Source organism: Typopeltis vanoorti, chromosome 4, assembly GCF_054136105.1.
Source record: "Typopeltis vanoorti isolate ZY-2024b chromosome 4, IOZ_Tvanoo_1.0, whole genome shotgun sequence".
In the NCBI taxonomy this organism is placed as follows: domain Eukaryota; kingdom Metazoa; phylum Arthropoda; class Arachnida; order Uropygi; family Thelyphonidae; genus Typopeltis; species Typopeltis vanoorti.
This window is the reverse complement of record NC_143552.1, coordinates 41,403,095-41,417,661: the sequence shown is the minus strand read 5'-3', so window position 1 is coordinate 41,417,661 and position 14,567 is coordinate 41,403,095. Positions and strand designations below refer to the sequence as shown.

The window sequence follows — 14,567 nt, the reverse complement described above, 5'->3', positions numbered from 1 at the left end:
AACAATGACAGATAATAGACTCCTGTTATTGTCTTAACCTTTTCCAAATAGTTTATCATGATAATTCCTTTGCAATCCCAAAAAACATGGCCATTACCTTCCCAGCTGACAAAACAGGCTTTGCATTTTTCAGTGCTCTTTCACTAGACATTGTCCACTGTTTTGACTGCTGCTTGGACTCAGGTGTGTAGTGGTGGATCAAAGTTTCGTCTACAGTCACAAATCAATGTAAAAAATCCTGCAAATTGCGTTAAACATCACCAAACACTGTGCTCAAAAATGTCTTTTTGCATGTGTTTTTGATCAACAATCAACAATCGCGACACCCATCGCACACACAGCTTTTGACTACAATCTCAGCAATCTCAAGCACTTTCACTTGGCAGTCTTCCATAACGATACCATGGATTTTGTCAATCATTTCCGTCATAGTGAACCTAAGTTAGGCGTCCAGAGCATGCTTCATCTTCAATGGATTTATGACCACGTTTAAACTCATTTATCCAAGAATAAATAGTCTTTAATGCTGATGCAGAGTCCCCATGAACTGCATCAAACTCAGCTTTGATCTGCACAGCCATCCACTTCTTCAAATAAAAGTGTTTTATCACTGCACGAAACTTGGTTTTTCTGCATTTTTATGAAAAATGTGAACACGGTCATTTTAAATGTTTGCCAAATGAGACCTACGTGTCGCATGTGACAAAAATTTTGCCAGGGGTCATGAAAAACATGATATGTGCTGACACTGGTATGAATGAACGAATTGTGTCGCCATCTATTGAAAATTTACCAAACTTTTCAAACAACCCTCGTATACATATATATATTTGTTGTCATTTTCTGTGTATGTGTAAACAGTCCTGAAATTAAGTTTAAAGGGAGATGGTACATCCAGTTTTATTTTATAGCCAGGTATGAAACTCGGCTATAAAAAAACTTGAAAACCATCGAATCCATAGAGTTTCATGCTGAAAAAACTATCAGCGAGCCCAAGTGTAAGTGATCACTTGGGTAGTACAACACCAGGGCAACTCCAAACAAAGGTGGAGCAAGCTCCGTCACTAACCTTAATATTCTCTCATAATGTAAAACACAGCTCCTAAGAGATGTATATATAACTGTTTTACATTATGAGAAGAGGTCACTACCCAGACTGGTTTCAACCTTTTTTTGAGGTCTCATCAGTGAGTAGGTAGACCTGGAATCAAGGTTTTAAGTGAACCGAACTTACATATACCTCTACTATAGAATTGCTGAACTGGTGTACTCCTATAATGTACTACCTCTTCTCATAATGTAAAACACTATATATACATCTCTTAGGAGCTGTGTTTTACATTATGAGAGAATATTAAGGTTAGTGATGGAGCTTGATCCACCTTTGCTTGGAGTTGCCCTGGTGTTGTACTACCCAAGCGATCACTTGGGCTTGCCGATAGTTTTTTTGGCATGAAACTCTATGGATTCGATGGCTTTCTATCTGAGTTTCATACCCAGCTATAAAATAAAATGGGATTTACCATCTCCCTTTAAACTTAACTTATGTCACCGGTAAAATCGCCTTTTGGCTTATTATAGTAGTAATAACAATATAGGAGTACACCAGTTCAGCAATTCTATAGTAGAGGTATATGTAAGTTCGGTTCACTTAAAACCTTGATATTCCAGGTCTACCTACTCACTGATATCAAGGTTTTAAGTGAACCGAACTTACATATACCTCTACTATAGAATTGCTGAACTGGTGTACTCCTATATTGTTATTACTACTATAATAAGCCAAAAGGCGATTTTACCGGTGACATAAGTTAAGTTTAAAGGGAGATGGTAAATCCCATTTTATTTTATAGCTGGGTATGAAACTCAGATAGAAAGCCATCGAATCCATAGAGTTTCATGCCAAAAAAACTATCGGCAAGCCCAAGTGATCGCTTGGGTAGTACAACACCAGGGCAACTCCAAGCAAAGGTGGATCAAGCTCCATCACTAACTTTAATATTCTCTCATAATGTAAAACACAGCTCCTAAGAGATGTATATATAGTGTTTTACATTATGAGAAGAGGTAGTACATTATAGGAGTACACCAGTTCAGCAATTCTATAGTAGAGGTATATGTAAGTTCGGTTCACTTAAAACCTTGATTCCAGGTCTACCTACTCACTGATGAGACCTCAAAAAAAGGTTGAAACCAGTCTGGGTAGTGACCTCTTCTCATAATGTAAAACAGTTATATATACATCTCTTAGGAGCTGTGTTTTACATTATGAGAGAATATTAAGGTTAGTGACGAGCTTGCTCCACCTTTGCTTGGAGTTGCCCTGGTGTTGTACTACCCAAGCGATCACTTACACTTGGGCTCGCCGATAGTTTTTTCGACATGAAACTCTATGGATTTCGATCCGAGTTTCGTATCCGGCTACAAAATAAAATGGAATTTACCATCTCCCTTTAAACTTAACTTATATCGCCTGTAAAATAGCCGTTTGGCTTATTATAGTAGTAATAACAATATAGGAGTACACCAGTTCAGCAATTCTATAGTAGTTCGTATATGTAAGTTCGGTTCAGGTCTACCTACTCACTGATGAAACCTCAAAAAAGGTTGAAACCGGTCTGGGTAGTGACCTCTTCTCATAATGTAAAACAGTATATATACATCTCTTAGGAGCTGTGTTTTACATTATGAGACAATATTAAGGTTAGTGACGGAGCTTGCTCCTCCTTTGTTTGGAGTTGCCCTGGTGTTGCACTACCCAAGTGATCACTTACACTTGGGCTCGCCAATAGTTTTTTCGGCATGAAACTCTATGGATTCGATGGATTTCGATCCAAGTTTCGTACCTGGCTATAAAATAAAATGGGATTTACCATCTCCCTTTAAACTTAACTTATGTCGCCGGTAAAATAGCCTTTTGGCTTATTATAGTCCTGAAATTATTTAATGGACAAATATTTTAAATTTGCTTATGCTAGGATAAAATCTGGATGAATACACATATATAATTTCTTGTTAATATGATACAGGATATCTATACAGAAGTGAAAAAACAAAAAAGAGAAATATTCAGTATGCTTGAGTTTTGTATGATATATGGACATATAATGTAGTATGATTAAGTGAAGATTATTAGTGGATAATGTATATTATCTACATTAATACAATAATGTAATAGAAATTATGGTTAACTATCACAGACTCAATATTTGCACCATTTGTAACTTAACACAGGCCAAGTCACAACAATATTCACTTTTCTTCCACACACACACACACACACACACACAGTCTATCATACCAGTGGATACACAGCCCACTGCTGATTCGACGTGCTCTTTTAGATAAATGTCTTGTACTTTTGTGGAGCATGTTCTGCTTTTCACATATAACAAATGAGCAGGATAAGGAGGAAATCCTGCTATGCAAGAGGCTACATTAAACAGTGTAGCCTTATGCATAGCCATCAGTAGTGGCCTCTTTATTCCCTGATATGTTATACTGTGTGTGTGTGTGTGTGTGTGAGAGAGAGAGAGAGAGAGAGAGATGATACAAATAGAACAGATACAGTTTCTGTAATGTTAAAACATCACAGACATCACATTATGTACAATAATATACCTGGATGTTATGTTCTCATATATCATGTGAAATTCAAGCTACGATATGTATGAATATTCCTTTTTTTGCATTCATCACTTCAAAGTGCTTTCATTTAAAAAGAAATCTACTTCTTCATTAACCATGCAAGTTTTTTATGCTTAAATATGAGTGGGGGGGGGACTACAATATATCAAGATAATACCAATTACCTTCCTGTAATAATTTGCAGCCAGTCTCAGTTTGCTTTTCTTCTTCAGAGAGGGTTAGATATTTGTGAAATTCTTTGAAACCAATAGACTGAAAAATCCCTCTTGAATAACCATCTTTACTGAAAAAATACAGACAGATATAGCACATTTTTATACACACACACACCACACACACACACCTACCTAGACAGCAATCTTATACAGTTATAAGGTTTCATGACTTTTACAAGTCACAAAACCTATTTTATTTGTTTATCATAGCTGATTTCTTTCTACACATACCAGCCATTGAACTGAAAACCTCACTTGTGCAGTATATATGCAAAATATCTGGTCATGTGCATCTCTACATGTTCTATGCCACTATTTAAGAATGCTGCTGGTCAGTAATCATCAACAGTGTTGATAACAATGGGAAAAACAAAGGATATTTGGGAGTTCAATAAAGGACTTATTGTGGATATGGGTACCTGTCTGGCAGAGTCACAATTTTGAAAACAGCAGTGCTCACTGTTTTCTCAAAAGGTGAGATATTCCAGGTGTTTAATCAATGGAAAAATAACCCACTCTGTGTCTAAGAGGAATATATTCATGTTCATAGGAACTGCATCCCCTTATAAATACAGTTTTTGGTAGTTAAATGGTCATTTTCATTGGTTTATCATTAGATATTTTGTTGTATTGCATCATCGATCATTGCAACAGGTTTCTGTATAATCCAATAGTTACTGCTATTGCATCAAAATTTTTTATGCTACAAATAGATAGCAAAATCTAGTTTTTGCATTTCCGTGCTAAGTTAACTGCATGCAACTAATATGGTTAGTTGCATGCAGTTAAGACCTTGCAGAAAAAGTGCGATTCAAGTTTGAATAGCGAAGGCTATTCCTCTTGTGAAATAGCTAGAATGGTGTCTTGTAGCCAATCTGCTGTGATATGGCCGTTATTGAAAGTGAAGGAAACGAGATTTGCTGAAAGGAAAGCCATTGTCTACACCATGCCAAGATCGAGTTCTAAAGTGGCTCTGCCTCAAACTTCAACCGTGCATTCCAGATAGCCAGGCACCCTAAAAAGAAGCCCTTGTTAACCAAAAACATGAGATTGAATCAGTTAAAATTGGTACCCCAATTTTAACTGATTCAATTGTTAAAATTGGCACCCCAATTTTAAGTCGAGTTTTCTATGTAAAAAGGTGCATCTTACGGTCCAAAAAATATGGTATTTACTATTACACTGAGGTCTTTCTGCATACTGAAACAGGTATTTTGTACAGAGAAAAACCAGCCCGAATATGAACTTGGCTAACTCAACTTCAACTGAAGTTGAGTTAGCCAAAAATATCAAAGATGGAATTTGTGGTATTAACTACTTTGAAATGTTTCTGAAAAATTGATTTAAACTGTTCAAAGAGTCAGATTTACATCCTAGGAATAAGTATAATTATTTGCTGCAATATATTTTATATTCAATCTTCTTTGAATGTATGACCTTTTCTTTATCAAGGCAACTTACTAAAAATTACTGAAGAACAAAAAGCAATAATGTAAATAAAATTTCCAATATAGATGACTAAAATTTGATTCATAAATTTGGAAGAATTCTCATTTAAAAAAAAAATGGTGGATTGTCTGAAATGGCTGCAAGGAAACTGTACATTTATTATTATCATTTAAATAAATAAATAATTTATTAACTGTACACAAATTCCTTCAGTAACAGAACAAATAAAAAAAGGAAGAAATTACTCTTCACAAAAGAGAAATTCATCACTTTTTCCAGTATAATTAAAAAATAAACTTCTTATCATCATTTGAAATAATTAGATACAGCTCAAAGGATTAAAGACAATTCATGTTGTAGATGTAATGGAAATGAAGAACAGCACAAGTCACTGAAAATATACATTTAACGCTTCTAACATTTCATCTATCATAGAGACAACATCAAGGACATCACATTTTGTGTTGCACCCCCCCCCACCGTGCGTGCACGGTGGGGGGGGAGTGCAACACACACAAAAAAAAAGAGAAATTATTACTTAGTTCAAATTTCCAGAAAGGGTACCATCTATGGATGCTTGTCAGAAGCCTTAAGTTCAGGATGGAAGGCCTTAAAATTACAGTTTCCCATATTTTTGGGAGTTTCACAGAGGTATCCATATTTTATATTGATAACCTAATCCACAAGCAGTTGTTCAGCCTAGTATATTAATTAGTACCATGGACAAATAGAAAGTTGATGAGAAAGAAAAAACTTGTTAACACTCAAACTGAAGATTGTATTCTTCAGAAATTATTAATGGGTGCAGTATATTCTAAAAGTAAGCAGCAGAATAAATGAAGACAGAGAGAGAGAGGAGGGATCGTTCTCTGAGCTTGGAGTTTAACTGTGAAGGAGTGTTGAATATCTGCTGCACAGGTTAACAAATTTAGAAGACAGTGGAGGAATTATCAATGCCAATTCTTAATAATGACCATGGAAATATTAGTAACAAATGAAAGGCAGAAACTGAATGTCTGTATGAAACAGAGCAGAGTGAATTGGTCTAAGATGGGGTCATTAATCCAACTGCTCTCTTCTGTAATGAGTCAGGTTTTTATTGAGCTCTTAGGATTGCACCCCAAATGTGAGAACAGTTTTTAACACACTTGTATGGATTTGTAATGTGTATGAAGTTAACAGCCATTCAGAGGTAAAGCAATGATTCATCAAAGGAAAAAAACTAATTTTTTGGATGCTGAGAGAGCAATATTTGTAATATGATACAGGTTAGTAATCTAAGATGAGAGATCTCATTTTGTCTAGGACATGGCATATCACAGCAAACATATGCACAAATGTCACTTTGATAAAAAAAAAAAAAAAAGTCAGGGTGTGTAATTAGGAAAACAGAGATGAGAACAATGCTTGGAAAAAATGGAACTTTTAGTTTTTGTTATACACACTGGACACTGAAGAGGGAAGCAAGCATAGTTAAGAATGAACAAAGACTATGTATATCTGAAGTGAATCTGGAAGGCTTCGGATGTTTTGCATTTTTTTTTATCTCCATATAATCTATTTTTCTTTGTATGACTTTTCATGGTTATTGTATAAGTTAAAATTGGAAGGGATATACAATAATGGATACTTAGCCATGCACATGGAGAATTTCACCCAATTTCTCTGAAATCATAGGCAGTGTTCCCTTACATACAGACACCATATCAAGGTACATCTGGTAAAACAGTGGCAGCAATATTATTAACAAACTGACCGAAAAGCTTCCTAAAGTGTTATCAAGAAGGAATCTGTTAATGTGTTTCTTAAAGGGTTGGAGGTTATAAGCATTGGAGAAAATCATATGGGGAAGACTGTTATAACAAAGGACAGAGGTACACAGAATAAAGGAAGAGGATAAGAAGATGGTTCACAGTTGGTCTTGATCTAAACAGTATATTGATCAGCAGCAGATAGTGTTGGTACATGATTAAAGTGGAGGAATGGCAGTATCCTGTTCATTGGAGCAGCATCCATTCAAATATCTACAGTACAGGTAGCGCAGAAACAGAGTATCTATGAAAAAGCAATTGGATGGAATCAGAGATAGAGAGAGAGAGAGGAAAAAGAAGGGTCATCTATTAAGTGATTACCTCTCTTCTGAATACAATCTAACATTCTGAGGGAAAGTTTCAGGTATTACTCCAGATGTGAGAGCAATGATTGAAGATTGTGCAAATTTGGAATTTACAGTGTTAGGTAGAAGAGAAGTGATGCTTAAAACAAAAAAATAAAATAAAATAAAACACCAAGCTTTTTGGAATATGAAGAAGCTATGTAGACAAATGTGAAAGAAATTTAATCTTGGTCAGTGAGAAGTGTGTTATAAAAAGCAAGAGAGAATAAGAAGTGTTTCTTCTCAGAAATTAGGGAGAATTATGTTTTGACAGCATTAAAATTTACTAAGTTATCTTTGAGGTTGGAGAGTAGCTAGGAAATCAGTGTTTAAAGCACTGGCTATAGATATTAAAGCTTGAGTCATCTGAGTGTTACATTCTGTGCATGAAAAAGAAGAAAAGGAGTGTATTATCATCAGCAAAGCTATGAATAGGAGAAAGAGTGGAACTGAAAGCATAGGGCCATGGAGTACCCCAGCACTGGTGGAAAAATCAGATGGGAGGGAGCCATCTGATAACACATGAACGACCAGAGAAGAAGTTGGCAATCCATTCACAAAGGGCAGGAAGGAGACCGCAATACATAGGTTGGAAAGATAGCTGTGATGCCGGACTTAATCAAATATCTTGGAAATATAAAGAGTGACTATATGAGATTCTCCAAATTTTGTCATGGCTCGTGTCCATAGGTGGGAAAGGTTAGCAAGGAAGTATACTGTAGTGTAAGCATGACTGAATCCATACTGTTGATTATTAGTTAACTTACAGGTCTCTATATAGTAAAGAAGTCAGCAGTCGATGACTGTCGCCATCACTTTAGGTGAGAGTAATAGAACAATAGCTTGAGCTGACTTTCATTTCTCTTTTCTTTTTAGGAACAGGATGGATAAAGACTTGCTTCAATTCTGTTGGATAGAATGTCAAATGAGAAGAATAATGTGGAAATGGAATACAAATTGAGTGTTAATTCTGGAGGTCTTAGTATAACTAGAAGCATACCATCTCAGCTGGAAAACTAATTAGAATCAAAGCTGCTAAGCATTTTTACTCATTTCCTTCTCTTGAAACTTTGAGGAAGCATACATACTGAGGGTGATTCACAGAACAGGGGGGAAGAGGGAGAGAGATTTGCCTCAGTCATCTGAACAAGAGTTTGAGAAGACTAATGCAAGAGTTCTTGCTTTTACCATTAGGAAATGTTGTCATTGTACCATTAGGATGAGAGAGAAAGGCTGACACAGTAGAGTAGAAATTTTGCCAATTGATCAGAAAGCTCAAATGCCATTTGAGAAGAAAGTAAGCTTAACGGAATACCTTTACAAAATCAGCTTTAGATTTGATGCATGTTTTTTTTTTTTTTTATTTATTTTTAACAGCTGTTACTAGAGATGCACTGAAAAATGATTTGGTCAAATAAATTAATACAGAATATTCAGTTTGCAATTTGGTCGAAGCATAGCAAATTATTAAACATTCTGAATTAAATTTTACAAAAAAAAAATTACTTCAAATTATTTTAATTTTATAAAAAAGATTGAAGAGAAATTAAAATATATGATAATGCCTAACAACATAACCACATGAAAATGCAAAAATAAAATTTCACATTCTTTAAATTTAATATAACAGAAATAATTAAAAGAAAGCATACAGTATAAGAACTGTGAAGAAGGGTGGCATGGATGAACATTGCTCTTATTTACTAAGTAACAAAAAATATTAATGGAATTCTGATTTTACATTGTTAAATATAGAGAACAATTATGGATTTAATAAACAAATAAACAAAATGAAGTCACAATAAATTGTGATGTGGGAAAAGCAATTTTTTAGCATTTTTTTGACAGAAGTCTAGACTGTTTCTTCATAAATATTTCCAGCTTCTGAAAAGCTTTTTTGTTGTACACAACAGCAATTGCCAAAAGGAAATTTTCTTGCTATTTCAGTCAAGATGAGGCAGATGATTTTCCATTCTTGCCACTAATGCTTCATCAGTTCTTTTTAACAAGTTTATTAAAATATATAATTATCTTCTGACATAACAGTCAGTTTTGATGTCTCCTCCTTATTCACCAATGACCAACTCAAAGATACCTGAGACCTCATCCAAGCCAAATTTCCTCCTGATATCTCAGCTGTTCACCATGAACTCAGGCTATTTCGTTTAGCAAGGAAAATTCTTCAGATAGAGGGGGACAGCCATGGGTTCTCCACCCCTGGTCAATTTCTTTATGGAGACCTTTGAAAAAAAAAGCCTTAAACTCTGCCCCATGTAAAGCTACTGTTTCCCTACACTATATGGATGATGTGTTCGATATTTGGCTGCATGGCTTCGATACACTCCACAATTTTTCAACACACTTAAAATCAACATCCCCTGGGATCCAGTTTACCTTGGAAAATGAAAATTACTTCGTTTCCTAGATACTCTAATTATATGCTAGCCTGATGGATTTCTGGTTTCCTCTATTTACAGGAAACTTACACATACAGGTAGATACATTCACCAGCAGTCATCCCCCCCCCCTCTCCCAGCAATATGGGATTATAAAAATCCTATATAACAGGGCAAAATTAATCAGTTCAGATAACAATGCTTTAATGAGGCAGATGATTTTCCATTCTTGCCACTAATGCTTCATCAGTTCTTTTTAACAAGTTTATTAAAATATATAATTATCTTCTTGTAGATGGGCTTATACATTAGTTAGACATTCTAATTTTTTAGAAAATGACAATGTAAACTATATTATTAATTATAAAAACTTTAATTAATAACTACCTATATTTTGGCAATGTTACATTGCCATCTTCAGGGATCACAAAACAATGATATGTGCAAGCAGGCACTAACACTAAGCAAATGAGGCTGAAGAAAAACAACTGAAGGCAGTCCTAGCGTCCAAAAGGTGCCCCCTAGCAGGCTAAATTGGGTTGTCTTGGCTGTTGGGCTGATGATCTTAGAATGTATGCTTCCCAAATTTGGGGCAGTCTTATGCACCCAAATTTGTTGAGGTTAGGGAAGTTTTTCTGAGCTGAGGCTGATTCAATGAATATTCTGTATTTGTACTTGCTGTGGTGTAGTAAAGTGGCTTTCTACCAGCGTATTCAGTGGTGGGTATCTAGTGCATGGTCTGCAAGTCCTGAGTAGCTGTATTGGTGGAACCGGATGTAGTCCTTGTGTTTGGATATCCTGATATTGGCTGTCCTGCCTGTTTGGCTATAGTACAACAGTTTACAACTACAAGGGACCTGGTATACTCAAGGTAGGTCTAGGGAAAATGGCTGGTCTTTGGTGGAGTGGATAAGAGATGCCAATTTCTTATATGATTTGTAACTAGTTGTGAGGTAATTTTTTTAGGATTTTTGTTAGTTTTTCAGATGTATCCCAGATATATGGAAAGGTGATAGATTTAGAGTAATCTCTAAATCTATCATCTTTCCATATAACAAGTAATAAGAGAAGCGCAGGAGAGAAAGAAATGGCAAAGCATCATCAGGAAGGTCACGAGTCCTCAGACATGAGATCTGAGAGAGAGCTACTGTTTTTTTGAATTCAATTCCTATTGTTGTTCAATGATTGTATTGATGATGTCTTATGACACATAAGATCCAATATTTATGTAATAAAAAAAGTTATTTACTGTGGCATACATATTATTCTATAGTGTACTGAACAGCATCCTTCCCGAGCCATCCTTATGGTAGAGATATGTAAGTTCAAATGAAAAAAACATCACTATACCTCACTGCAACAAGTCTAAACATGAGGCTTTTTCTAGAATATGTCTACTTAAATAAATATAAATGCATGAAACTTACCAAGATATGAGAAAATGTAATTTTTACCTAACAACTGAAGACAAACAATTTCACCCACTTATTTATTTATTCATATGGAGTTTCCTTCCTTTTCTCCCCCGTCCCTATTGGGATGAGTTGAGCCCCCTCATGGGGGATTAAGTATTTATGGCTGTAGATCCATGTGTTCACGGGGCCGGTTTGCCTGCTTGCAGGATGAAAAACCCCAGAATAAACTAGGGGGAAAAACCTGCTGTGCACACCCAAGACCGACTAACTTGGCTATGGCTGAGGAAGATCCTTAAGCTCCTCACGTCGGAGATGGGAATCGAACCCAGGACACTCCTTCCCCAGGCATATGGTTGCAAAGTGCAAAGCCACTAGGCTAACTGCGCGGACATTTCACCCACTGAGCGCATCCTTACTATGACTTATGCTCATCACAAAACAGTTTAATATTGCATCCTCAATTGTGGTCTGTGACAGATGCAAAATACTGAATGCATTAAACTGTTCATTTTTATTTCTTTCATTTCCTGTAGATGTTCTTCATTTCCATTAAAATCTGTTGAATGAAATATACTAGATCTATGTTTCAATAAATGCACTTGATTCAAGATGAAGGATGCTCAAGATGAACTCAATCATTCTTATGATGAGAATCAAAATCCCATTGCAAACAGTATCAGAACAGAACAATAACATCAACTAAGTTTGAAAGTGCTTTCAGCATTATTAAAAATGAATAATCACAAGAGATGAATCATCATTTTATCACACAATAAAACATTGAGGAGAGGAGTTCCTTTATATTTCATAACTACGTAGGCTAAAAACTACAGTTTCCCAGTACAGAAAACTTTTGAAAGGGTGGAACCACTGGACATGTTGCTACTTTTTAAATTTTTATTTCAAGAATTTTAATAAGATGGAATAAATAACAAATGAGTAAACAGTTGCTGCAAGTTGTCACTGTAAATACTAAGCCATATTTACAAAAGGCACATAATAATGATAAAAAAGCACTACTTATTTTAAAAGTATCTGAAAGCAAAAGCATTTACATTAAGTATTTACCTATTTAAAATACAACATAAAAAAAAAAAATTGCACAAAATTACACCTATAACATACATTAGTCACTAAGTGAGTAATCTTAAATACATCCAAACCAATCATATGAAGACACAATTTAATATTGATCTAAGAGTTATGCTTCTAATGTACTACAAATCAAATTCAGAAGGTTTGGAGAAATGTGAGCTATTGCTCTCTCAGCATGTCCAGAGCATCTAATCAAGGTCTGGTATTGAGGTCTGCTCAGTATTGTCATCTGTTTTTTTATAACTCATCCACATCCACTATAAGTGGATAGCAAGCACTCTTTCTAGTAATTTCCTGCATGCCACGTTAGATGGTTTCCTCTCTTCATGCTTCTCCACCAATACATGTGCCTCAAGAGCTATGTTCTATTGCCTATCCTTGTTTTCCCCTCTTCATAAATGCCCTTCATCAATGACCAACATTCCTATCCAGTATTGCTGATGACAGTGCATTCTATTCGTCCTATTAATTTGCCAAACACTGCATGGCACAGGTCTCAAGAATTTCTACAACTAGATGTAGTCTTGACTTCTTTCTTGGGAAAAGGATTTCAGTTCCCCTTTCCTTACATTCGATAATACAAAAATCAGCAGGCAGGATTAGATATCTTTTTTTGGACTGACATTTACCTTTAGCAATTCTGGTACATCACATTAAGAGCTGCTTCAGCATCCAAAAAAACCAAGTCCTTTTCTGTTCAAGATGCTACTTTTTACATCCAGCTACTAACTCTGCATATATCCCTAATCTTTCTATCTTAGAATACTGTTCACATTTGAAGCGGTGCACCAAATCATTCTCAATGCAAATTGTAAACATTCTCAATGCTATCCAGAGGGGAGCAATTAACTGACAGATAACACCCTATCCTCTGTCTCAACAGCTCACTTCAATCACTATCTCATAGATGGCTGTGTTCAGATCTATCTTTTCTATAGGTACTTTCATGGAAAACTGACTCCACCAAAACAGCATCCACCATTCCTCCACTTTCCACTGGGTCAATTAAAAAAATGGACAGAGGATGTCTAACATCTTTTACAGTTCAAATGAATTAAACCTGCTTCTTCTCTTCCTCTTTTATTCCATTTGGTTTTGGAACAGTAAGTTCCAAAACCAAATGGAATAATAAGTAAATAATTATTTATTAACTTATTGCTGATATTTCACTAGTGTTATAACCAGCAACTTCAGAGCACAAAAAAACACAGTTTGTCACAATACGCTAGACTATAACAACATGGTGTAATCGATGGACTAGTTAAACAAAATTGTAGCTGCAACACAAAGACTAAAGTTCTGATTTTGGCACAGTCGATCAGGGAAAGAAAAAAAAAATGCAGCTATCACGCAAGACTAGAGTCCTAAACAGAGAAAAAAACCGGTACTAGTTTTTTCTTAAGATGACTGTCTCCCAGAATTTAGGCAAATTTATACCACCATATTTGTTGAGATTTGGAGAGTGTTTCAGGGCTTCTGTTGCCTCTAAGAACAATCTCTCTGACTTGTAAGAGCTTCTGTGCAGTACTTTTTTTGTGTTCTTCCAGTTGATCCTGTGTGCAGGGGTATTGTTACACCCTGATAACCAAGAATGTAAAAATTTCAGTTATCATGGTGTAACAAGAAAATAAAAATATAAAATCCTATGTAAGTAGCTAATACAAGATATTTAAAGACAGAAAATATGCTTGCACCCAAGAAAATTAATTATAGCAGAAATTGTTTAACTAAATAATAAAAAAGGGATTCTTATTACAAAAAAAAGAGGATATGGAAAAAATAGGTTAAGTAAGACAAAGAAGACTGCAGATAAGAATTTGTATGTGAGAGGCTAGTTTAACACTTGAAAAAAGGAGAATAAAATATTCAAGTAAATTCTAAAAAGAGGATTAATTTAGTATAGAGGCTAGATTAAAACAAATGACGATCGCTCAAGGTCAATTCCCGAAGCGAGACGTCGTCCCATGCAAGGGACCATAGCATGTTTTGGGCAGAAAAAACATGACTTTAATTGGTGAATGAGATCGACTCCAGTGGGGGGGGGGGAAGAAATTGAAGAAGGTGCCGATAGGGACCATGCAGATAAAAGGTTTAGGACCCCCCCCCCCCACAAGGCTTTTTTCCTCAGCGTTTCTTCATGAATTTTTCGTATAGGTAACACGGGTTGTCCTGAGTGACGACGTAGGAGTTATCT

The 14,567-nt window shown here is 35.5% G+C and overlaps 1 protein-coding gene across 1 annotated transcript in view; it reads right to left on the bottom strand.

Moving 5' to 3' along the window:
* LOC150107252 (tRNA dimethylallyltransferase) overlaps positions 1-14,567 on the bottom strand; it is a 193,727-nt gene that overhangs the window by 98,144 nt on the left and 81,016 nt on the right. Inside the window, exon 7 of the mRNA XM_090391751.1 lies at positions 3,813-3,931. Coding sequence (XP_090247877.1) covers positions 3,813-3,931 — 119 coding nt within the window. The remainder of the gene's footprint in view (positions 1-3,812; positions 3,932-14,567) is intronic.